The sequence below is a fragment of the Calliphora vicina genome, chromosome 2 (assembly GCF_958450345.1).
Source record: "Calliphora vicina chromosome 2, idCalVici1.1, whole genome shotgun sequence".
In the NCBI taxonomy this organism is placed as follows: Eukaryota; Metazoa; Arthropoda; class Insecta; order Diptera; family Calliphoridae; genus Calliphora; species Calliphora vicina.
The window spans coordinates 24,952,093-24,974,130 of NC_088781.1; the positions used below are offsets into that span (position 1 = coordinate 24,952,093).

General features: G+C 27.6%; 1 protein-coding gene across 1 annotated transcript; it reads right to left on the reverse strand.

Annotated features, from left to right (window-relative positions):
* Positions 1 to 592: 592 nt before the first annotated feature.
* On the reverse strand, positions 593 to 20,382 carry witty (without maturity). The gene is made up of 4 exons (XM_065502212.1): positions 20,286 to 20,382; positions 19,835 to 19,920; positions 1,023 to 1,149; positions 593 to 936 (listed from the first exon to the last, which is right to left on the reverse strand). Exons 1-4 carry the CDS (start codon positions 20,353 to 20,355, stop codon positions 626 to 628), a joined length of 594 nt encoding a protein of 197 aa, XP_065358284.1. The 5' UTR covers positions 20,356 to 20,382; the 3' UTR covers positions 593 to 625.
* Between the last annotated feature and the right edge of the window lie 1,656 nt (positions 20,383 to 22,038).

Consider the following 22,038-nt stretch of genomic DNA (forward strand, 5'->3'; position numbering starts at 1 on the left):
AAAATTAAATATTTTGCCAAAAAGTTGTCCAATAAAGGGAAATGTAAGCTTTTCGCTACGTTACTTGTTCTTCAAGGTTTAGTTAAGGTTTAACTACTCACTGCAAGTTTAATGCATTCATTGGAGATAGTTAAAATTAGTTTAACTATGTATTGACTAAAAAAATTTAAAGTTTAAACTTTGTTTAAACCAAAAATGTAGTTAAAGAATATTCATTTAATAATTTAATTCATTAAACAGCAGTTTAACAAATTTCAACTGAAAACATTTCATATAATTTTTATTTTTCTTTCATAAAATTTAATATTCTAATAAATTTGCATAAATATTAATCATTTTCTTTTAATCCATAATAAACCAATAAATACATAGCTTAACATTTTCCTTTTATGATTTTTTCCAGCTACACATTGCTTTTAAATTTTCCTACTCCGATTTTAAATATTCACTACAATAAGGCCTATTTACACATACTCACATTTAACTTCATAAAATGTTTATTTAACACGTATATACAATAAAAATAAAAAAATCTTAAACAAAAAAATTAAAAAATAAATAATATTAATATTAATATTCAACCACTCTTTGTAACTAATCTAATCTAAATATTATTTCAAAACTTTCACCACAGCCTAAAAATCATGTATTGTACAGGAACTGTCATTAGGGCCATAAGCATAGAATCAACCAGAATTGAGGCACCATTGCAATTGTCTGTGTAGCAATTAGAACAGTGAAATTGTTCTACTTCATTTTCTTGTTGCACCATGTTGCGACGTCCATTGTTGTTGTTGTTACTGTTCATATTACTCTGTGTTGCTTGTGTACTGCCGGCCGGTGGCAGATTTAATTTTGAGCGTAAAATTTGACAGGCATCCGACTCTCCTGCACTGAGTTGACAAAACCGAGCCGTAACCATTTTGCTGGTGTTGGCTGCAAAGGTGGTGTTAGAAAATTTATTATTTTTTTAAATTAAAATATGGGATTGAAAGTGTTTCACTGTCGAAATTGATACTTACGATCTTTGGCCACCACTTTCTGACAATTCATTTGAGGACTCCTATTGGCTCCCGTATCAAAATATGCAATTTTGTTTAGCTCAAAAAGCCATGTGTCAATCGATTTCATTTTTTCGAGAGTACATTCCTGGAATAGAAAAAGAAGAGAAGAAAAATGCACATATTTAATAAAAATCAATATTTAAATTTAATTATAATTTTAGTATTAAATGTGCTGCACAAAATATTCTCAATTCAGCCCTTTAAGATATAATTTCTAAAATCTATAAAATTAAATTTTTTGAAATGTTGAAACGGTACCCTGAAAAACTTTCGTAATGACCTAAAATACCACCAAAAAAATGTTTAGCTTGTTCTAAGAAGGGCAATCTGTTCCGACTTTCGATTTAGTTTTGAGGTGCATTTACAAGGGGAACAAATTCATTTCTATTCAGTTGAGATATAAAAGACAAAAATTGGTTAAAAAATGTTAAAGTTATTAAAAAATCGCCATGTAGGAACAAAATTAACATATTTTGAGAAATATTAAAACAAAAGTCTATTCTTAATTAAAATATATCCATATTTACTTGTATATGAGTTTTTATCTTCATAGGATACAGTTAACCTATTCGCAGGTATAACCAAAAAAAAATATTTTTTTAACGGCAGTTTCAAAACTCCAATTTCAAATTTTTAAAAATTTTGTTGAACAAATTTCAGAATTTTTTGAACATCACACGGGGATTTATTTACAGCATAATAGGGAATAAAAATGTGAAAAAAGTATGTGAATACCTCCTATAGTTTTTCCGTACCAGCGATATAAATTTTACGATTTTCGAGAAAAACTAATTTTTTGGCCATATTTTGGCGAATGGGCAGAATTTCCTTAGTGTTATGATTTCTAAGTAAAACCAATTCAGAATATCATAGTCCAGTTCAATTTAAATATAGTCTGAGGTACCGTGAAATAGCTCCCAAAAGAAATAACTCCCAATGAGATAACTACCATCAAAAATGAAATAATTCCCAAACTTGAAAAATGAAATAACTACCAAAGGGTATAATGAAATTACTCCCAATAATAGGCGGTTTCATAATTTCAAAAATATTAGTCCAAAAAAAAGCGAAAAAACTCCCAATGAAATAAATTCCAATAGATATGAAATAATTCCCAATCCGAAGCAATTTATGTAATCTAACTCCCAATGAAATAAAGATCTTCAAAAGTGAAATTATTCTTTGCTTACCAAACATTTTTTGCATTGCAGGCCTATGGCGTAGCGCTATGGTTTTCTCCTCTGGGGTGTATCAAAATCTGGCTTCGCTCATAAAAGTTTTTTAAATTGCCGGCCTTTGGTCGGGCGCTAAGGTTTTCTCCTCTGGGTGTATCAAAATATGGCTTCGCTCAGAAAAGATTTCTTTCATTGCAGAAATGTTTTATAATATTTCAGAAAGCCGATTTATATTTCACACCAGATTAAGAAATCATTGCGACCTTACAATGGCCGTCAATGTAAAAATAATCTTTTCTGAGCGAAGCCGGTTTTTGATACACCCAAGAGGAGAAAACTTTAGCGCGCGGCCGAAGGCCAGCAATGCAAAACAAATTTTCTGCTTTTGCAAAGTAGAACCCAACAAAATGAAATAACTCCTAATTCCCTAAAATAAAATGAAATAAAACCCAAAAAAAATTTCATTGGGAGTTGTATCTTTGGGAGTTATTGCATTATGAAATAACTCCCAACAAAAAATTATGAAATAACTCCCTTGCGGTTGGAGTTGTTTCATAATGAAATAAGTCCCAAGTTGTATGAAAAATTACTTGGGTGTTATTTCATTTTTTTGTGGGTAATTATTTCATTTGGGAGTTATTTCACGGTACCATAGTCTGAATGTTTAACTAAAATCGGAAAACTCTAAGCCTTAAATCTTGAGGGTCAAAGTTCAAATTTTTCAATATTTAGAATTTTTCATGGAGTGATAGCGAAATATTATATAGATTTTGGCCGATTTTGATGAAACTTAAGAAAAATATAACATGAAGTCTAGCATTTATACACATACACAGGATCCGTAATAGTTAGAATTAACAAAAATTGGACTTTTATTCTTTATTATTCTGGTACTTTTTAAATAATTTAGATACAAGGATATTCAATAGATTAACCGTTAACCGATTAACGAGTCTTTTATCTGAACTTTTCAATACTATTAAAATCTAAAAAATCCAAAAAGGACTCCAATGGTATAATGAAGGATTGTATATGCTTAGGAAAAACTAAAAAAATAACTGAGTATTGGATATTCTATATCATGTCTTACTTTCGATTTCTCTAACATCTACAATCAGCAAGAGAATTTTTTTCCAAGTCGAGTTTTATTAAAACTAAAGAACATTATTTATTTGTTGGTTGAATTGTTATATTTTGATTTGTTTTTATGTTTTGTTCTTTTTATTAATAAACACTTAAAGAAGTACACAAACATCGTGGTTTATTTCCAGTTAAACATTTAAAATTAACCGATTATTAATCGATTAAATCTAAACCCCGATTAATTATTTGCTCGACCAACCCATTAAACCAGAAATCCGATTAATTATATACCCTATTATATACACAAGATGCTGAATAACTTTGAATCCACAAAAAGTGGACTTACAGGTATATTTTACTTTTTTAATATTTCATATAATACATAGAAACATGAAATTAAGCTTAAATGGTTCTGTGTGAATGAAACTCCGAAGAGGGTTAGATAAACATGATCCGGCAAAAGTTAGAATTCACGAAGGGGGACTTAATGGTACTTTCTATAATAATGTCCCTGAAAGAATGAGAAACCACATAAAGGTAATTAATAGTACTTTTTCTTCATTTTAAAATTCCGTTTATTTGCATCCGAGTGTGTGCGAATGGTAAATATGGTAAACAAATTTATGAAATTTTTATAAAAATCACAAGTGGGGTAGGGGAGCGCACCAGGTTATCTAGTTCTACATATAATCACTAAATTTAAAAATATTTGTTCACTGGAGATGAACAAGGTCATACAAATTATATATTCCAATTTTTATCTCTACAACTTTTTGAATAATTCTACAAAATTTACAATGTGTGCTGCAGATTTCATCCTACTATGACTTTCGCAAAGACATGTTTAAGTTTTAATTGTTTTTTCTAATTTGAAGATGTAAATTTAACAAAGTTTTTCCAAAGAAACAGGTACTCAATTAAATGTTAATAACACTATGCATTTTAACTACAGTTACAATATTAACAAGCTCTAATGGATTACTATCACAACTGTAAACCTTTAGTATTTTTGAGTCGGAAAAATTATATTTCATTTCATATATCATTTTTTCATACACAAATTTTATTTATAAAAGGTTTATAAAACAAAATTTGCATGGAATTTTTTGGAAAAATTTTAAAAAGTTTTTACGAATATGGAATAAAATTCTGCGTTACACTTAATAGCTTAAAAATAAAACTTCCTCCGCCTAAAACCTTTTAAATTATGAACTACGCCAATGTATTTTTATATTAATAAAACATATTTACAACTTGTCCATAAAATAAAAACTTCATGTTTATTGACAAACTTTTTGCTGTTCCAGTCCTGGCAATTGCGACATGGAGGCAAAATTTGGCAATTGAAAAGGTCATTATCGTTGGCTTCACCCAAACAAAAAAACTAGAACTAAAGAAAACTACACAGGATTTAATACAGAGAAAAGAAGAAACAAAAAAAAATAAACTCACACAACTAAATATAGAATTTCCATGTATCCGTGAATGTCATACAAGGAAGTCATAACTTAAGACAACAAAAAAAAGTAAGTCGCTCAAGCCCGACCATATAATACCCAACACTAAGTAAATGGGCAAAACATTTTTCATTTAATATAACAATAATTTATTTTCGTGAGTAATTTTCGAAAGTGGATTTCATAAGGGAGCTATGATCAATTATGGACCGATCGCCATTAAATTAGGTCACGAAAGTGGATTTTATATGGTAACTATGAGCAATTATGGACCGATCGCCATGAAATTGATTCTGAGTCGATCGGTATACTTTAAGGTGGATGTTAATCTAATATTTTTGGGTGTTACAAACATCAGCTTAAACTCATATATAAATACGAAAAACAATCCACCTGAAAAGGGAAAAGTGGACTTTATATGGGAGCTATAATCAAATTTGGACCGATCGCCATGAAAGTACTTCTGAGTCGATCGGTATACTCTAAGGCGGGTGTTGGACTAATATTTTTGAACGTTACAAACATCAGCACAAACGCACATGATTGTGTAGGGTATAAAAACGAAAAAAAACCCACCTAAAAAGGAAAAAGGATAGAAAAAACTCTAAGGCGAGTGTCAGACTAATATTTTTGAGCGTTACAAACATCAACACAAACGCACATGCTTGTGTAGGGTATAAAAACGAAAAAAACCCACCTAAAAAGGAAAAAGGATAGAAAAAAAAGTTTAAAAATAAGAAAAAAAAACTAAATAAAAATGAAGACATACAACGGAAAGACATACAATACCGACTCGTACATATAAAATGCAGTAAAAGTGATACATGGAATATAAATTTTCAAATAAAATGTCATTTGTGTAGAATTTTCATCTGTGTTTATTTTCATTTCATGGGTTTTTTTTGGGGAAATTACGACTTTAAATAAAAAACGACAAATAAATAGAAGTACATAGATAATAAAATTCACTTTTTTTATGCCAAACCTAAAAAACTTGTACTTGTTCACATTTTATTTGGGTCAAGAATTATTGAATGGATTTTTAAGTACGAAATAATAAAAATAAAAAAAAAATAAACTGAAAATAAACTGCCATATAAACCCCACTTGTAAAACTACTTGAACAATTAAATTAAGGTTAAATGATAAATAAAATAAAATGTTGTTGCATTACGACAAGTACTTACGAATAAAATTGAAGAAAAATAATCAAAATAATGCACTTTGTAATACATATTTATTTACAGACAATTGATTGCAAATAAATAAAAAAAATTAAAAGCTCGTTAATATTTTGTATGAGTATGAGGATTTATAATGTTCGAGGACTTATTTGAGTACGTTTAAATGTCAAAGGAGTTTATCAAAAATAATGATGTTACAAACTCATTGGTATTCAATGATTTTTATACCCTACATAACCATAGTGGGTAGGATATTGTATGTTTAACCTTCGCTTTACCAAAGGTTTTTTATGTACGTGGTTTACCAATACCCACTCGGGTGATACTGCACTTCTATACATATATCCGATGAACAAAATTTTAAAAAATATAAAAAACTTTATAAAAAGTTTAAAATGTTTTTATTAAATTATATAGAACTCTAAAATTTGTTCATTGAGTCTAAATTTTATTTAAATCTAAACAAAACGAAAAAAATTATTAAGCTAACAAAAACCGAGTGGTCACCCGGGTGGGTATTGGTAAAGCGAAGGTTAAGCTGATGTTTGTAACACCAACCTCAAAGTAGGGACCACGGTGTAATTTTTGCAAAAAGTGTTAATATTCTCAGGCTTATATCTTGCAAAAAGTTAGAAATTTTGATTTACTCTCTGAAGGAAAGTTGTAGTCCTTGTTATAAAGAACAAAAATTGCGAACATATAAAATCAAAAAAACTTCATCTTCAAAATCAAAATATATTTAGAAATAAATTTTTTTTAAGCTGCCTAAAAGTATGCTTTAGTTTATAATAATTTAATAGTTTATAGCCCAAAACATTTAATTCCTTTAATTTTTTCTTACATGCTTATATTGACCGACCTAAACGGTATTAAGAATCATTCCTAGGAAGTTCATATGTTCTACAAAGTTGTTTATTGAGATCTTAGGTACATTTTTGTAGTTGATTGTTTTCTTGAATTTAGAACGGTTTGCTACCTACGGATCTGAACAGGGGAAAAAAAGTTTAAAAAAATCGAATTTTTTAAAGTTTTTTGAGATTTTGATCTTGAAGATGAAGTTTTTTGATTTTATATTTTCAAAATTTTTGTTCTTTATGACAAGGGCTACAACTTTGCCTTAGAGAGTAAATCTAAATTCCGGACTGTTTTCAAGATAAGAGCCTGAGAAAATTATCACCTTTTTGCAAAAATGAGGCCCAAATATTTGGGGGCCCATAAAAGAAGTGCATGACATAAAAAATGCAGTTACTTAATTTTATGATTATAGAACCATAATTAGTCATAGCTCGCTTATAAGGTCCCCTTCCGAAAATCACTTTAACGACCATAAATCTCTTAAAAATGTTGGTATGTGCCAGAGCTGTAAATGAATCATTCAAAAAATTAATTGATTGAAATTTGAATCAATTCATATGAATTTGGTAAAAATGAATTGCAATTCATTTCCAATTCAAATGAATTTGTCAAAGTGAATTTCAATTCATTTCTAATTCATTTGAATTGAATGGATTTTGAATTAGAAAAAATAATTGGAAATTCATTTCCAACTCATTGGAATTGAATTGACTGAAATTTAAATTGATTTTGTAAGTAAATCTATAGTAAATGCTATCGTTTTGTTATTCAACTAATTTCTCAACCATTACTCTTGTTTTGTATACCAAAACAAAAAATTCTTAGATTTGAAATTCCCATGATATACTGGAATTGTCAGGTAGCGGCAGAATAGGAATTGAATTATTAGATATCAGCGAAAATCCTATCAAAATGGGAAAATTTTGTTTATTTGCTAAAAGAAACTTAATGTTGTATTTATCATTCCAACTAGATCTGCTCTTGAATTTGATTGATGGCAACTAATTTTTGAATCAAAATCAATTCAAACGAATTGGAAATGAATTGCAATTCACATTAACAAATTTATTTGAATTGGAAATGAATTGCAATACATTTTACAGATTCATTTGAATTGAAAACTAAATGTAACTCACTTTTACAAATTCATTTGAATTGGAAATGAATTGCAATTCATTTTTACCGAATTCATATGAATTGATTAAAATTTCATTCAATTCATTTTTTGTTGTGAAAAGAATTAATTCAAAATTTAGCTAATTCATAACAAATTAAAATCAAAAAAAAAATGATTCATTTACAACTCTTGTATAAACATAAAATTCACCAGAAACTTGTTAAGAAAAATATTGAAATTTTAAAAGCTAAATATTTAATTTACTCAGTGTAGGGTATTATATGATTGGATTATACTTTCTTACTTGTTTTAACTTGATTTACTTTTATTTTAGGTTCATTAATATTACAAGTAGTTTTTAGGATGAAAGTAATAAGTAAGTATGAATACAGTAAGCTAACCTTCAACAAGTCCTTCTGAGATGCAGTTCAATTAAAATAAAAATATTAACTTGTTAATGTTTAGAATATTTATTATAATATAAATTAATTTCAATAGAGTATGAAGATTAATTGATGGACAAAAATAAGATTTTTTCCATAAAGTTGATCAAAAAAATACCCTTCGAAAATTGTATGTACATTTATATATATTTCATTTCTTTCATTAATTATTTAAACATTCTACTTAATCATTAAACAATTCAATGAACTCCTAGAGTTTGTTGTTCCTACCTTTAATTATTCGATCCTAAGTACCTCATTATACATTAAAGTATTACATATAAAATTTCTTATTTACCAACTAATTAACTGATGTCTGCAATACAATTATTTTCTGTTTAAATTGATTTCAAATCAATTCACTCACATTTTCTAAAGCAAATATTGGCAAAGCAAAGACAGACAAATTCATGAAGCAGTGGTGGGGAGAAAAGTCTTCAACCAATCTTTCCATTGCGATAAAGACTTATTTATTTCTGGCACAAATCACAGAGACAACATAAAAAAACAACATGAGACAATAAATAATAACAGTATTGAAACAGCATTTATTCTGGGAATGTTAACAATTGTTAAGTCAACAAATATAAAGAAATATGAAACGAACGAACGATTTACAGAGCTGGAAATTCTGCATACAGGTGATGACATTTATAACGATGGAATTACTTCCTCATATTTTAGCCTTTTTTTAAATCGGAGATGAAATATAAAGATTTCAAAACATGTCCTAATGAATCATTAACTATAAACAAAATAGAATACGAGCCATATTTTTAATAAATTCATGGAAATCGCATTTGAACATGTGTCATACGAAAGGAATTACTTAAGCTCAATTTTGAATTAAAAATAAAAAAAATTATCCTAGGCCAGATTTGTTTTAAAAAAAATTAAACAAGCATTTTAAGTTACGTTTTTTAGGAGTTTGAGTTTAAGAAATTGAAATTTATTCATTTTCAAAATAATTGCAATTAAATGAATCATGCTAACGTATGAGTAATATTGACCAATTATAACAAGTATACTTAAGAATTGTAAAATAAACAATGGTAGCGTATGAGTAATACTGACTCAAGTAACAAGTATACTTAAAAATACCATTTTTTAAGTATATCTGATAACACTCTGCTACAAAATGACACTTTTTGTCAGAACTTGAAAAGCGACCTAATGGGGGTTGTAGGCCTAGGTGAGGACATGCTAAAACCGTTTTCAAAGATTTTGAAACACCCTCAAAATTTTGAGATATTTTGAAAAAACTGTTTTAGGGTAGGTCGTAGTACTTTAGTACCTCTAACTCACACATTTTTAGACCGATTTCAAAATTTTATACAATTATGGATAGACAAAGAATTAAGGTTTCATAAAATGTATATCGAAAAAATTGCGTAAGTTTTTATAAATAGTTTCGCTTTATTTTTTTAATAATTTTTCAAATTCAACAATAGTTATTTTAATTTTTTTCTATAAAAACCTATTCTTTTTTGCACAGTGTTTTAAAGACAACTTTATATGGGAAAAAATGAGATATTACTTGTTAAAATCGGTTTATATTTGCAAAAGTTATTAAACTTTTTTGAAAAAAAGTTCGAAAAAATTTACCTTGTAAATTCAAAATTTTACAAATATTTTTTCTTCTTTGAGAGCTTTGGGAGAAAATACTAAAAATGGTGTTAATTAAAAGTTGAATAACTTTTACAATTTTAATCCGATTTGAATAATTAAAACTTATTAAGAACTAAATTTCCAAAAGAAGCAAAGACGCTCTAAAATCAAAAAAGTTGATAAATTTTGTTTTTCTTTTAGATATTCTTAAGAAAAACAATACTTTAACTTACAAATGTATAAAAAACTGCACGTTTTCAGTTTTCGTAATCAGTTTTCTTTCCAACCCCGTTAACTAATTTAAAGTCGGACAAAAACTTACTTAGTTACATCTAAGTTGACGAACATCACTGAAAACGGTTTTTTCAGAATAACTTCTGAATTTGAGGGTGTTTTTGAAATTTTTTGACACAATTTGTAATGTACTCAGCAAGCCCTATAACCCACGCTAGGTCGTTTTCCAAGTTTTTTTTCCATCGTAGCACCGTGTAATTTTTCTCACTTACAGTAGGAAAAAAGTTGCTGCTATACTATTTCTATAGGGATAAAATTTGTAGTGTTTTACAAACCTGGTTTAGCTAAAAAACATCAAATGATAAAAAATATTTACTTAAAAATTTAAAAAAATAATAAAACATTAATGAATGTACTAAGCAAGCAATAAAACATGTTGGACAAGACTGGATATGTATGAAAAATAAAATGAAAATGACAATTTTTCAATTAAAATTTCAATTGAACATCATTCTTAACATCACGATAAACTAATATCAAAAATAACTGCAATGATTATCTTTAAATATTTTAAACAAAATAATATATAAATAAATTATAGTATTAAATTATTTGCCATTTTATACTAAATTAAATTTATTTTCTATCAATAAACTTAAAATGACTGGAACAAGGACGAATGACCCAAAAATAAATTTTGCATTGTGAAACTATTTACCGAGGCATTCGACCAGAATGTACAACAGATAAGGAACATACACGTCAGCTTCTGGAGTTTTTCTCAATCTATCGTTAACTGTACGGACTGTAAAAATAACAGCAGTTTTAGCTTGGTTCAAAAGCTATAGAGAAGCACAATCTGCTTCATGAAAATTAGTGTGTCCCAAGACAAGTTTTTTTCTTATTTTCATGGGTGCTCAAGCATAATTTGAAAGCTTATAGGGTAGAGTATTTTTGATATTTTTTTCAGATTATTCGGAAGTGGTTAAGAGGTCGCTCAAATCGAGTTTTTGACAAAAATAGGGTTTGTCGGCCTTTTCTTGAGTTTTATTCATAACTCTGTCAAGTTCCACGATTTTCATTACCTTTGAGGACACAGTTTAAAAGAAAAATGTCCGAGCTTTATTTTGGTGTGCAAAAACTATTAGTTTTTGCAATGAATTGGTCCATTAATGTGGTCCTTTTGTTAAAAAAAGTACGTTTTATTAAAAAAAAAATTAATAAATATGGTTTTTATGCGTTTTTTTAACGATAATATTTTAAATGAATGTTTTTAATCCTGATCTAATATATAAACAAATTACATATTGAAATTAAATATTTATTTTCGTTTTATACTAGTATTGTAAAATTAGCTTTTGTTCTGCGGCTCCTCATATCTTAAATTAAATAATATTCCATATAAATAAGATACAAAAATCATGTCTCCAAATTTTATAACGACCGGTCCATAATTAGTTATACCTTCCGAAAATAATTTAACGAGTATAGATTTTTTAAAAATATTGGTATCCAAATAAAATTCAACGCAAAAAAGTTTCATATATGGATGTATCAGATGCTAAAAGGCTTAACTCCACAAAATAAAAATTAGAGTAAATTAGGGATGTTTGAAGAATTGATTTCCAAAATTTATGAAAATGATAAAAGGTAAAAAATCTATTTAAAGCTTAAATTTCCGAAATAAAGAAGTTTTTTAATAAGATTCCTGAACATTAAATAAAATAGTATGCGGTTAATTGGTTTATCACTAAACATTTTATTATTTTATGTTATTATTATACTAATTCTAATATCATTTTAAATATATATACACGCAGAGAAAAAAATAAAGTTGTGCATGTTTACTGTAACCATTTCAACATTGTTACAAGTTTTTTAACAATATTATAGTCACAGTAACTATTAACATTAATTGCACCGAAATTCTTCGTTTGTGTAGAACTGGACTGTATTTCAATTGCATGCTGTATGTTTAATCTTACTATACTTATATTTTTATGGTATTTAACAGAATAAAAGACTGGGGATAGGATTCCCACGAAACAGTTGTGTTGCTTAATTTTAGAAAATTTAAAAAAAACATGTGATGTTTCGCTTGAGTATTACAATGCGTTTAATTAAAGTAGAGTTAATTCAAATAGCTTCTGAAGAAAATCAAATAATAATGGAAAATATTTAAATAAGAGAAGTACAAAATAATTTTCAAAGAGTTCACAATTAATTAGATAGTAATATATCAAAATTGAAAAATTTCGAAATTTTTAGCTTCTGAGCTATTTTATGGCGATCCCATATAAATATTAAAAGAAAACTGTTTATAATCACATAATCGGTGTAGGGTATCATATGGTATGGCCGACTACTTGTTTACTTAAGAGTTGTTTTTCTTTAGCAAAAAATAAAAACCTACACCAAAACTTAAGCTTTTGCTTTATTTAAAGAAATAATTTTTATTCGTATTATATGTTTTAATAATGATAGTATTTAACAAAAAGTGAAATAATAAAATTGGTTTAATTTTATTCAGAAAATTTTATTATTATTGTTATTTATATGAATGAATTTTAATTTATTAATTTGTTTAATAAACAATTTAAATAAATTATTCAAATAAATTAATTGATTAGATAAGTTTTCATAATGTTCAATTACCCAAATTTGTTGTGAATAATTGCACAATAATAAATAATTGTCGGGACTTTAACTATAAAATCTCCGGACTCGATTCGTGTGTAAGTCCAGGACATTTTAACATGAATTTCTAATAGCTATAAAAGTAGATTTGTTATAATTGAAAATCAGCCATTTTCGAAATGATGCTTAAATAATATGATTTGCAAAATATAAGAAAATAAGTTATATGACTTTAATTGGTATTGGAATTTAAAATGTTTAAACATAGCAAAGCCAAAGGTAATAAGATTATCATTTTATGGGTGCAATTTTAAAATTATATTTCAAACATGCATTTATTTTTAGACTAACTTTTTTAACATTTTTTTGGTTCTTAAAAGAGCAATTACTTACGTGTATAACTACTAACACATATGAATAATAAATAAGGCAGTATCAATTTGCAATATACATAAATGATTTGAAGTAATTGCACACAGAGTAAAAATATAGTTGTGCATGTTTACTGTAACCATTTCAATATTGTTACAAGTTTTTTAACAATATTGTAGTTACAATAACTATTTACATGATAGTGGTAACCATAATATCGTTAATTTAGGATTCACATGATTGTATCAACTATATATATGGTTATGGTTAATGAATAATTTTATCATAATATATTGGTTTCAGATTATAATATCCATAAGCCGAGAGCAACATAATATGTTAATTCCTTCATAATAAAAGTGGTTGTCACAAACATATACTTGTTTATTGTAACCATATATATGGTTGATACAATCATGTGAATCGTAAATTAACCATATTATGGTTACCACAATCATGTAAATAGTTATTGTAACTACAATATTGTTAAAAAACTTGTAACAATATTGAAATGGTTACAGTAAACATGCACGCACAACTACATTTTTTCTATGCATGTGGAAGTTGAACTCTGACTCTGATTAATACTATTACATCATAGAATTTATCATATGAGTTGTACAAAAAAATCTGGTAAATATTCAGTAGGTTAAACTTTAAACTATTTCATCTTTTCTGATTAATTTGATGAACAAATATATATATAGGTATAAATAAGATAGTTTGAAATTTAAAGTCAGCAACACATGTCAATAAAATCCAATGATGGTAGAAAAAATTGTGATAAAATTGTTTTTTAAACTTTTTAAATTTATAATTTAGTGCCAACCTATTTGTCTTATAGACAACAATGTACCTTCTACTAACTTTCTATTGATATTATCGGCACTATCAATCACACACTTGAGGCAAACATACATATAATAATAAAAAAAAACCTGACAAAAATTCTATTTCAAACAGGTTGACTGTTAAATAAGTACAAACAAATTTTAATGGAATATGCCAGTTAAACACACGCAGAAACCCAATAAACAAATATGAGGGGAAATGAATACAATTTATAATAAATACAGTGTATAAAATCTTCAAATATTATTTATAAAAAAACTTTATAAAACTACAAATCGGTAAATATTGTTACGATTCTTTTAAAAACGGTGGTTTATTTCTTTTAAATACAGCGCATTCTTTTAATTGTAAATAAAAGCGATCAGTAGTTTAAAACAGTCTAACAACTATTTATTTATCTAAATTAACAAAACAATTTAAATAGTCACTCTCTTTTAATACACACACTGATAATTCGGTTGATGAAAACTCTAACATTGACTGCTCAGCAACTAGCTTATATTACGGACAACCAAAGAATGTTCTATTTGCACAACGATCACCTGCAGCTTTTAGCAGTTAATGTTAGCAGCTTTAACAGTTAATGTTGTCATACTTATAAACAATGTTATTAACAGCATGTTATCAACATTGTTGATAAGTAAAAGATGCTATCAACAGACCATTAAATTCAAATTGTTAATAAAATTTCATCACAATATCCTTTTTACTCCACCACAATTCATTGGGTAAAGGTGGCAACAATCGCGTTGACAACGCCTGAAATACGAAAGTAAATGATTTTTTCAATTGTTATTTGCATGAAAGCATTTATGCATGTGAGCACTTGTAGTTTTCTTCAATAAATAAAAAAGCCAACCTATTCGATTTATACAAGCGAGCATTCACATTCATATTGAAAATTTATTTACTTGTAATTTAAATATTGAATTTCAAATGAGTTTTCATTCTTTAGAATTTCGTTGAAATGTAAATTAAATGCATTTTAAATGACGACATACTGTTGAATGGAAACGTTTAGACATTTTTAATGTAAAGTTATTTAAAGTCTAGGTGATTTAACATTTTTTTTATTAGCATACGATTTAAAGGTATTTAAGGCAAATAACAAGCAATTATTTATTTAAATATGTTTATGAATATATATGTATGTACTGCAAATGTAAAACGTAATAAACTTTATGACGGAACAAAAGAAGACAACATATTTAGTAATAAAAAATTTATAGAGTTTTATTTTTTCAAAATTTTATAATTTCACTATTCTACACCAAAAATATAGTAATTCTATTGTATTGAAGACCATAGAGCTTGAAAGTACCTATAGTTATTCTCGATCACTTCGTTCAATACTTTTTTTTATTAGAAAATGTAGTGAATGTTATTAAAAATATACATAAACCTATCAAATAGAAGAGATTTTTTGAAAATCTTCACACTCTAAGATGATCGTGAAGTAGTAAAATATGTTGTTCTTACTTTAGTGAAAAAGCATAGTAAAGTAACTTTCCAATATACATAAGAAAATAAAAATCAATTAAAAATTAGTTATGCTAATTTTTGTGACAAATTTAAAAGTAGTTATTTCACTAAAACAAAGTTATCGAGAAAAACTAAATGTATTTCCATACTCTATGTACTCTGTAAAGAACTCAGAAGCCCAAAACCAATCAACAAATTTTGGATCTTGAGAGAAAGCATCGAGAAATCAATTTCAGTAGTGAAAAATTAACAAGTAAAAGAGTTATATTCGGCTTGGCCGAATCTTGTATACCTGCCAATCAATATGTGATAATAATAATATATTTTTCTGATGGAGTTTATATGAGTTGGTAGGTAGATTTAGTTTCATATTAAACTTGTTTATGCCCAATTTCATGACGATATTAATTGTTATAAAACAATTATTAATGTTCTGAAAGGGACCTTTTATGGGGACTAGGGACAAATGTTGCTCGATTTTCGCCATGACCCGATATTGGCCATTTCAAATGCCAAACAAACCTTATCAAAATATTTGTGGAAAATTTCAGCCTGTTCGGACGAATATAGCTAGTTCATTTTAGAATCATATGAGTACCCAGAATATATACTAATGTGGGTCTGCGACAAATATTTTGAATGACAAAATCAATATACCCCCATCTGTTGCACCAAGGTTAGTCCTATTGTATAGTAATTTAGACTAAATTGTTCAACAAGATCGGTCAAAAACTCTTTGAGTTAGAGGTGTTTTTCTTTGGCAAACAAGTGTTTTTTCTTATCCTATTGTTCTTAGCAAAATTTATCCCAAATATTTTAGATAGCTATTTCTTCAATCTATTCAAACTAAACAAGTAAGAGAGCTATATTCGTCTGTGCCTAATCTTATACACCCTTCACCAAATTATACTTAAAAATAATTTCTTTTTAAATATTTTTATTTAAACAAAATTAATTTTTTTTAAATTGTTTTTCAAAAAATTAAAAAAAAAGTTTTTTCCAATTTTTTTTTAATTTTTAAAAAACAATTTATAAAATTTTTTGATGAAGAAAAAATTCGAGTTAAAAAATATTTTTTCCGATTTTGACCCATTGTAGGTCCAATTTAAATTGTTTTTCAAAAAATTTAAAAAAAAAAAATTTTCCAATTGTTTTTTAATTTTTTTTTAAAAATGTTTTTTTATTTTTTTAATTTTTAAAAAACATTTTTTTGGAAAAACAATTTATAAAATCTTTTGATGAGAAAAAAATTCGAGTTAAAAAATATTTTTCCCGATTTTGACCCATTGTAGGTCCAACTTACTATATCCTTATATACTTCGTTGCAATGGACTTTGAAGTATCTATCATTAGATATCCATATTGTCTATATTAATGACTTAGTAATCCAGATATAGATCAAAAATATGGCAAAAATCTCGGGTTGTCCCTGTTTTTTTCTTATATCTCAGCCATTTGTGGGCCGATTTTAAATAGCAAACCGAGCCGGAAGAATTCCCGATATATTGATTTATGAATCATGTATGTAAGTTATTCGGGGGCTACATACAGACGGACATGGCTATATCGCTATCTATAACGATCCAGAATATACATATATACTTTGTGGGGTCGCAAATGAAAAATGTAGAAATTACAAACGGAATGACAAACTTATTTCCAATAATAAAATAAAAAAAAATATTTTTTTTCCTTTCAAAAATCAAAATCTTTTTTGATTTTTTTCAAAATGGACCCTTTTTTCTCATAACAAAGCTCACGTCTTTTCCTTGAAGATCTTTAAGGTCGCTTAGTGGGATGCGAGTTGGATATCTATCAAAATAAATTGACTTTTTTACAAAATCAAAAACATGTTTGATTTGTTTTTTAAAATGGGCCCTTTTTATTTTTTTTTTTTTCAAAAGGTCATTTAGTTGGCTGAGATTGGGATTAGGGTTTTTATCCCTGGAATTCCCGGTACAAATTTCCCAGGAATTTTGCCAATTTTTCACTACCCGATTCCCGGGCTTTTTAGTCGGGAATCCCGGGAATTAAAAACTGACGAAAATACATAGAAAAAAAGTTAGAACTCTGTTTTTTTTTTACCAAAAAACAGTGAAAAGTTTTTTTATAGTTTTTTGCTTATATCTTGGCAATAATAGACCGCTTATTATTATTAAGAGAATTCATTATTTATAGAATTTATTTCTTATTGAATCATTCTAATTTCTTTAAATATCTTCTTCAAATCCATAACAAAATAGCTCAAATATTTATTAAATAATTAAATTTTTCAATTAAAATCTAGTACAAAAAGGTTTAAGACAATTTTTTCAATTAATTTTGTAAATGATTTGATTTAACAAAAATTTAATCATTCAAAGTTTGAATAACTTCTGTTATTAATTAACTTTAAAATTAATACAGTTTAAACAAAGGCTTTGGAATGAATTTAAAAAATTAAATATTAGGAATGGATTTATGAAATGAAAGACCGACATTTTTTAATTACGGATTAAGATTTTAGTGAATTAAGCTCCAATTTTACAGTATCATTATATATTTCGGGAATAGCCTGGTACCCGCGGGAAATTAAAAACTCTAATATATAAAAATAAACGTTTTAATTCAAAAACTGAATGTCTTGAGTTAATATCCGACTGAATTTGATCGATGGCCTATGTTATTTTGTCTTTGAGGGCATCGGTGAATTGCGGCTTATTGGTACAGAAAAGCCCACACGAAAAAGTCCAGCTTGATCAAATACCCCACGATCATTTTGGCCAATTCACGTCACCCGTGTAAGGGATAACAATACACTCTAACCTTTCATATGACACGTTGCCAAATGAAACTGACAAATCTCGTTTTCGAAGAAGTATTGACCAATGATAACGCCGGCTCAAAATACTTACTAAACAGTTACTTTTTGTTAAAGAATATCATGTTTGTACTAATGAACGCTATTGGACTTGAGACTCAATCATGTAATTTGCCATGAAGTGACTGATAAACGCCCTTCAAACAATATGGTCGCCACAGACTGTCAACATCATCAGCTTATCTGAGGATTTAAACACTGATTTTGAGTGACACATTTTACAGAAAAACAACAGCTAGATTTATTAAAATGTTACTTAAAATATACTATAATTAATATTTACTTTATATGAAAAATGCCACGCCTACTATTTTTAAGTCGCCGTTTTTTATCGTAAATGAATATATGTATTGACAATGTTACACACACAAAATTTGATGACACTAACTATAATAGATTCTTAGATACACTTTAATGAATATTTACTTTATATGATAGGTGCCACGCCCACTAGATGTAACTCGTATATTTCTGGCTCAAATTAGCATGTTGACAACAAGTTTACACAAATGAAATTTGAAATCTTGTAGAATAATTTTAAATAAGTTACAATTTAAAAATGTTAGTATAATAGGCAACATGCCCACTAATCTCTACACGCCCATTTTTACGAAAAATAAGCACATTGATAACGGGGATAATTCCACAAAGTTTCAATATCTGTTGCAGTTTCCTAGATATATTATAAACAAATATCCACTTTATATGGGCGGTACTACGCCTACATGTCTATTTTTCCCAAATAAGTAACAGAAAAGTTACTCACACAAAATTTCAAAAATTGCTTTGTTTTTGTTTCTTAGATATATGATAATTAGTATTTGCTTTTTAAGCCCACATCGCCAAACACGCCCCTTTTTTTCAAATATGCATATGGACTATCGCAAAGCTTTAAGATAAGATAGGCATACTTATTAATATTTACTTTATATGGAATGCAGAAAGATACTGTGAAAATTTCAGGAAATTGGTCCAGCGATTTAGCATCTTATAGACTCCAACTAGCCAAGATTTTTTAACCAGTGTTCAAACAAGATTTTAATATAAATGACATAGAGTGTCAAATGTGTATGAAAAGCGTAACTTATCTTTTTGTAATCAACTATATCTAAATCTGCTCAAAACCTTTAGAAATGCTGCTTATTCCGACAATAATTTAAATACCAACTTAACTTTCATATCTCAGCTTAAATCGTAATAATAAATCCCTTGTGTTTTATCATTAAATTCCACTTACGTGGCAACTGCAAAATAAAAAAGTAAAACTAACATCTAACAAATGTAATCTGAAGATTTAAGAACAAAATCTCAAAAAAAACCCTGCTTAAACTATAAAGATTCGTAAGAAAAAAATAAAAAAAAATAAAATTTGTTCATACAGTCATTTTCATAGCATTAAGAACTAACTTACCTCCGCAACAATGCTGCTGTTTGATTCAATATCTGCACAACTGGGATTATCACTGGAATCGCAGACAAAGCACTTTATAGCAGAGCCTTGGATGGATGGATGGATGCAGTAGAAGAATTTTTTAAATATTTTTTTTATTTTTTGTTTTTTGCCGAATATTTATTACACAGAAATTGGCAGCACATTCATTTTACCACAAACACGAATTTGAATTTGGAAAATAGCAAAAACAAAGTGAAGAACGTAAAACGCATTTGCCACCACAGCGCACAAGAAACCACAGCAGCAGAAGTAATAAAACACATCATTTCCATCATCATCAACAATATTTTTTTATAATTTTTTTTTTGGCAAAAAAATACACAGATTTTTAGAGAATAAAGAAAAGATATAAATAAAAGAATTAAATTTAACACTTTAATTAAAATTTTTTAATTTTTCTTTTACCAACCATTTACAATGAACTGCATTAATAAGAAAACCGTTAAAATTGAATAACTTTTTAATAAATTTAAAGACATTTTTCTTTTGTTGCGTTTAGTAACTTTTTTTTAAGGATAATTATATTAATATTACTAATTAGATATTTTTTTATTTATTTCTTTTGTTATATAAAAATAAGGCTTCTTTTGCTTGTAAAAAAAACTATTATTGCAATTTCACTTTTGTTTTATTTTTAAAAAATAAACTTTCACGCTTTTCTACACGTTTTTTATTAAAAACTATTCATTAAAATTTTTTAAAATAATTTTTCTATATTTTTCTTTCTATTTAAACCGATTTATTTCACAGTCAACTGAAAACTGAAACCAATTTTGCTGAAACTCATCAACTGCTCAACGGTTCTGTACTATACTGTTCTGCTCTGCTTTGCTCCAACATTAAAGGATGCCTTCCTGCTATTGCTCATACACATTGGATACACACACACATATCCTGTCTTTGTCGTTTGCTTGCTTAATCGTTCGGCTGGCCACTCGTAACTCAGTCGTTCGCTTTGACTATTAGTCGTGTTTAACCGTAAACGACTCAATGTTTTATTGAATGAAATACGAAAGGAAAATAGAAAATCTCACACCACACACTCACTCACTCACTCTCACCAGAAAAACATGCAAATAGAATTTTTCTCTAGAAAAAAATTCAATACAAAAATCTATGGGGCACGTCTGTGTTAGTTTGCCATTTCATTTCGTAGCTTGCGAATTGAAGAAACAAATAAATGTTAGCGAAAAATAATATTTGGCGTACAACAAGAAAAAAAACATTTATTTGATTTTATGTTTCTAACTTGAAGTTAGGCGTGGGAGAACTTCTCCTTGGCGCCACTTTTTTTTTGTTTTTGTCTTTGTTGTAGACGCACAAAGTAAGTGAAACGAATTGTTGTAGGTCGACTTGTTGGCTGTGGTACAGTGTTTTTACTTATTGTATTAATTTAAAGAATAATAATAAAGAACTAAGAACAGAGCTGTACAGCAACTGAGTTGAGTTTTTTGCCGAAGCAATAGCCGATCGAAGAATGACCATGACTGGTTTATTACCATTGTGATCACTGATTTATGTGGAATATTTAAAGCAGAATTCATATATTTATATCTTAATAGAATGATCACTAAGTTGTCTGGAATATTTAAAACATAATTAACATATCTTAACTCTTGGTGGTCACTTTACTAACCACCTTTTCTATACATAGTATTTGAAATATAGTTTATTGGCATTTTGCTAAACAATTATATTTTTTGAAGTCATCGTTTATGTTTTTTTTGCAAAACTTTACCGTCAGGTTGCTCTGGTTAGATAAAAATATTAATTTTAAAATGTTGTAAAAACCAGTAATTTTAAGAGACTTTCACGCATTCAATAAAAAAAGCACAGAGTGTTTACTGTTTATCGAATTCAGTGTTCCTTTGGTATTTCGTTTGTTTGGTTAGAAAATTTAGTCAAAAATATTCGATTTTATCATCATAATTATTTTTAATTCCAACCGCCATCGTGGTTAGTAAACTAACCACCACACTCCACAAAAAACCTTGGAATGGGGTGGTTTTTTTATGGTTTGATTTATTTTTTCTTACTTTTTATAATAAACTAACTAAAAATGCAATTGTTTTGATTTCAAACTTAAACACAAAAAAACGTGACTGAAAGAGTTAATAGAACACTACCAAGTTTTCTTGCGGAAGTTGCTTCCAGAAGTGACT